At 57.0% G+C, this 4658-nt stretch overlaps 1 protein-coding gene across 1 annotated transcript in view; it reads right to left on the reverse strand.

The window, feature by feature from the left end:
• Window positions 1-1241: 1241 nt before the first annotated feature.
• The window catches only part of LOC129693601 (PHD finger protein 1-like), a gene marked incomplete at its 5' end in the record, with an annotated part of 23524 nt that continues 20107 nt past the window's right edge, over window positions 1242-4658 (reverse strand). The window contains one exon of the mRNA XM_055630394.1: window positions 1242-1314. Coding sequence (XP_055486369.1) covers window positions 1242-1314 — 73 coding nt within the window. The remainder of the gene's footprint in view (window positions 1315-4658) is intronic.

Raw genomic sequence — 4658 nt, forward strand, 5'->3', positions numbered from 1 at the left:
GATTTAGGTACCGCGAGGAATGAGGGAGGGAGGATGATGGGAGGAAAGATGATTCGAGGGCGGAGGAGAGCAGATTCGAGGGCTGAGAGGAGGAAAGGGAAAGGGGGGAGTTCTGGAGGAGAGAGAGGGGGAGAGGGGGAGAGGGGGAGGGGAGAGAGGGAGGAGAGAGGGAGGGGGGAGGGAGAGAGAGGGGAGGATAAGAGAGAGGAGGAGAGAGTGGAGAGAAGCGAGGATGTGGGGGACGACACACTGCCACCAGTTCAGTGTAAGAGAGTGACAGCGCGGAGACAGGACCTTCGACCGGAAACGGGAGTGAGGTGAGCGAGGGGGAAGGGGAGGAGAGAGGAAAGAGAGAGGAGAGGAGGATGGAAGAGAGGGGAGAGAGAGGGACAAGAGCAAAGAGAAGAGGGGGAAAACCTGAAAGAAAAGGAGAAAGAGGATTTGGAGGAAAGAGGGGAGGAGGAGGAGGAAGAAGAGGGGAGGAGAAAACGGACGGCAGAAAGAGAGGAGGGAGAGGGAGGAGGAAGAGAGAGAGAGAGAGATAGGAAGGGGGGAGGAGGGAGATAGAGACAGAGAAAGGGGGGGAGAGAGCAGAGTAGGTCAAAGACGGGCCAGGGAGGAGTGGAGTTGCAGGTGGATTCAAAAGGTTAATTCCCGGAAGGTGGGGAGGACATAGAACATAGAAGTAGGTGCAGGAGTAGGCCATTCGGCCCTTCGAGCCTGCACCGCCCAAGTATAAATGATCATGGTCCTGAAGGCATCCAAACTCAGTATCCCGTACCTGCCTTCTCGGGATACCCGAGCTGATCCCCTAGCAGAGAAAAGGGGCCACAGCTAACTCCCCTCTTAAATATAGAGGGATGAAATGGAGAGGACTACCCTCTGTGGCAGAGAGGTAGGGGAGAGGCACCACTCTCTGTAGCGGGAAAAAAAGTTCTCCTCATTCTCGGTTTTTAAAGGATTTCCCCTTTATCCTTAAGCTGTGAGCCAGTGTCCTGGACTTTCCCAAATCGGGAGCAATCTTCTGGGATCTAGACCCCTGTCCTGGACTTCCCTAACATCGGGAACAATCTTCCTGCATCTAGCCTGTCCAACCCCTTAAGAATTTTGTAAGTTTCTATAAGATCCCCTCTCAATCTCCTAAATTCTAGAGAGTATAAACCAAGTCTATCCAGTCTTTCTTCAAAAGACAGTCCTGACATCCCAGGAGTTCAGTTGGTGAAACAGGTCTCTGCACTCCTCTATGGCTCCGGTCCTTCCTCCAGAGTCCTCAGACATATGATGAAAGAAGGGGTTCGAATAGACTTGTATTCACTGGAATTTAGAAAGAGCAAAGAGGGGGGATCTTTTAGGAGAAACATATAAAAGAAGAAGAAAAGGGGATTGGAGAGGCTAGATGTAAAAAATGTTCCCCAGAAGAAGGGGGAGTCCAGAACCGGGGAGTCACCCACAGTTTAAGAATAAGGGGTCGGCCATTTAGGACTGAGATGAGAAAAAACGTTTTTCACCCAGAGAGTTGTGAGTCTGTGGAATTCTCTGCCACAGAAGGCAGTGGAGGTCGATTCACTGGAGGTTTTCAAGAGAGAGTGGATTTAGCTCTTAGGGCTGACGAATGGGGAGGATATGGGAGAGAGAAAGCAGGAAGGGGCGGTACTGAGAAAAGGATGATCAGCCATGATCATACTGACGGGGGTCAGGCTGGCTCGAAGGGCCCGAAGCATGGCCGACCTCCTGCACGAGTTTCTGTTTAGGCTAGAAAGGAAAGTAGCTCTCTCCTTCCCTCACCTCATCCCCCTTCCCCCCCCCCCCCTACGAGGACCCTCTCCTGAAACCCTCCCCACCTCCCTGCCCTCCCTCTCCCCTACAGGACTCGGGGTGTGTGGTGATTGGGGAGGGGGTCAGTTGCTGGCACTGCCCCTGCTGCCCTGGTACAGATGGTTGAAAAACTGGATGGGTACAAGGAATAGAAGTCCTGTGGGACAAAGTACACACAGGGGTAGGTCCACACAGACACCAGACACGCACAAACACACAGGGGCATACACGAATTGCATAGGCACATGTACACACACGAGACGCACGCACACACCCACACACACACACAAGGGGACAGACACCCGCCACACACACGCACACACAAACACACACACGTGCACGCACACACGCACATGCACGCAGACACACACACACACGCACACACACGCACACACACACACACACAACCCACACCAGAACACACCACACACAACACACACGCAAACACACGCACCAAACGCACACAGAACACACGCACCACAAAAAGCACACACCACACACACAACAAACACACACACACACACAACACACAAACACACACACACACACACACACACGCACACACACACAGACACACACACACACACACACACACACACAGGGGGAACACACACACACACACACACACACACACACACACACACACACACACACACACACACACACCCCCACACAAACACAACACACCACACACACACACCAAGGAAAAGGAAAACACCAACACACACAACACACAACCAACACACAACCCCACACAAACACACCCCACACACACACACCCCCCAAACACACTCCACAAAACAGGAACACAACCCACACACACACACACACAACCACACGCCACACACACACAAGGACCAGTGGGAACACAAACAAACAACACACACACAAGGAAGGGGACAGTAAACAACACACCCCACAACACCAAACAAAACACCCAGAACCAACAAAGGCACACACCACGGAGGACCACACACACCCACGGAAACGACGGGAGGCTCGAACAACACTTCTCTCTTTGAGAACCCTGGGGGGAATTCCAGAAGAGAGTGGAGGCTATCCTCTCCCCTATCCTCTCCTCTCCTCTCCCCTCCCCTCCTCCCTCCCCCCCCTCAGCCTCTCCACTCCTCCTCGCCTCGCCTCGCTACGGATCTCCTCCTCACAACTAGCACCAAGGCTCTGAAGAGGAGGACTCTCCCCTCTCCCCAATGGGTAAACAGAAGGAACCCCCAAGGGGCGACCTCTCCCCACCTGGCTGCGGGCTCCTCTCTCAGCAACCGGTCCGTGCCTTGAAGGTCTTGAAGGGACACGAAAGCTCGGAAATGGAGTCTACCCCCCGAAAGGAAGAAACCTCTACTCCTGCGCCTCTCCGCCACGAGAGACTGTAGGGATGGGGGGGGAGGCAGTGAAGGTGAGGGGGAAGAAGAAACGGGAGGGAGGGGAGAGGGAAAAAAAGGGAGGAAGGAGAGTAAAAAGAGAGGGGAAAAAAAGGGAAGGAAAGAGGGAAGGGAGGGAGAGGAGAGAACAAGGGAGGGAGGGAGAGAGGGAAAGGAGGGAGAGAGGAAGGGAGGGAGAGAGGGGAAGAGAGGGAGAGAGGGAGGGAGGGAAAGAGGGAGGGAGGGAGGGAGGGAGGGAGGGAGGAGAGAGGGGAGGGAGGGAGGAGAGGAGGGAGAGAGGAGAGGGAGAGAGGGGGAAGGGGGGGATGAGGGGGAGAGAGGGGGAGAGGGAGAGAGGGAGGGGAGGAAAAGGAGGGAGAGAGGGAGGGGAGGGAGGGAGGGGGGGGAGGGAGGGGGGAGGGAGGGAGGGAGGGGAGGGAGAGAGGGAAGGAGGGAGGGAGAGAGGGAGGGAGGGAGGGAGGGAGGGAGGGAAGGAAGGAGAGAGAGAGGGAGGGAAGGAGGGAGGGAGAGATGGATAGGGGGGGGGGAGAGAGGGAGAGGGAGGGAGGGACAGGGAGAGAGGGAGAGGGAGGAAAGGTTGAATGGAGATAGGGAGAGGGAGAGATGGAGAGGGGGGAGAGAGGGAGAGAGGGAGAGAGGGAGAGAGGGAAGGAGGGGAGGGAGGGAGGGAGGGAGGGAGGGAGAACAAGAGGAGAGAGGGGGGAGAGAGGGAGAGAGAGGAGGAGGGAGAGAGAGGGAGGGAGAGGGTGAGAGAGAGAGAGATAGAGGGAGAGAGGGGAGAGGGAGGGAGGGAGGGAAAGGAAGGGAGGGGGAGAGAGAGTGGGGGGGGGAGGGAGGGGGGGAGAGAGAGAGGGGGGAGAGAAAGAAGGAGAGAAGACACAAGGAAGGAGAGAAGGGAGAGAGGGAGGGAGGGGGAGGAAAGAGAGGGAGGGAGGGAGGCAAGGGAGGAGGGAGGCGAGGGAGAAAAAAGAGGGAGAGGGGAGAGAGGGGAGAGAGGGGAGAGGGGAGAGGAAAGAGGGAGAGAGGGAAAGGAGGAGAGGGGGAGGGGAGGAGAGAGGGAGGGAGCAGAGGGAGAGGGGGAGAGAGGGGGAGAGGGGGAGAGGAGGAGAGAGGGAGGAAGGAGGGGAGGAGAGAGGGCGGAAAGGCGGAGGGGAGGGAATAGAGGGAGAGGGGAGAGGGAGAGGAGGAGAGAGGGGAGAGGGGGAGAGGAAGGGAGGGGGAGAGGGGGAGAGAAGAAAGGCGGGGGCAAGGGGAGAGAGGAGAGAGGTGGAGAGGAGGAAGAGGAGAGGGAGAGGGGGAGCGAAGAGAGAGGGAGAGGGGGCAAGGGGGAGAGGGAGAGGAGGAAGAAGGGGCACAAAGGGGGAGAGGAAGAGAGGGGGAGAGAGTTGAGAGGGGAAGAGAGGGAGAGGGGGAGAGAGGGAGAGGGGGAGAGAGGGAGAGAGGGGG

Source organism: Leucoraja erinacea, unplaced genomic scaffold (assembly GCF_028641065.1).
Source record: "Leucoraja erinacea ecotype New England unplaced genomic scaffold, Leri_hhj_1 Leri_363S, whole genome shotgun sequence".
NCBI lineage: Eukaryota > Metazoa > Chordata > Chondrichthyes > Rajiformes > Rajidae > Leucoraja > Leucoraja erinaceus.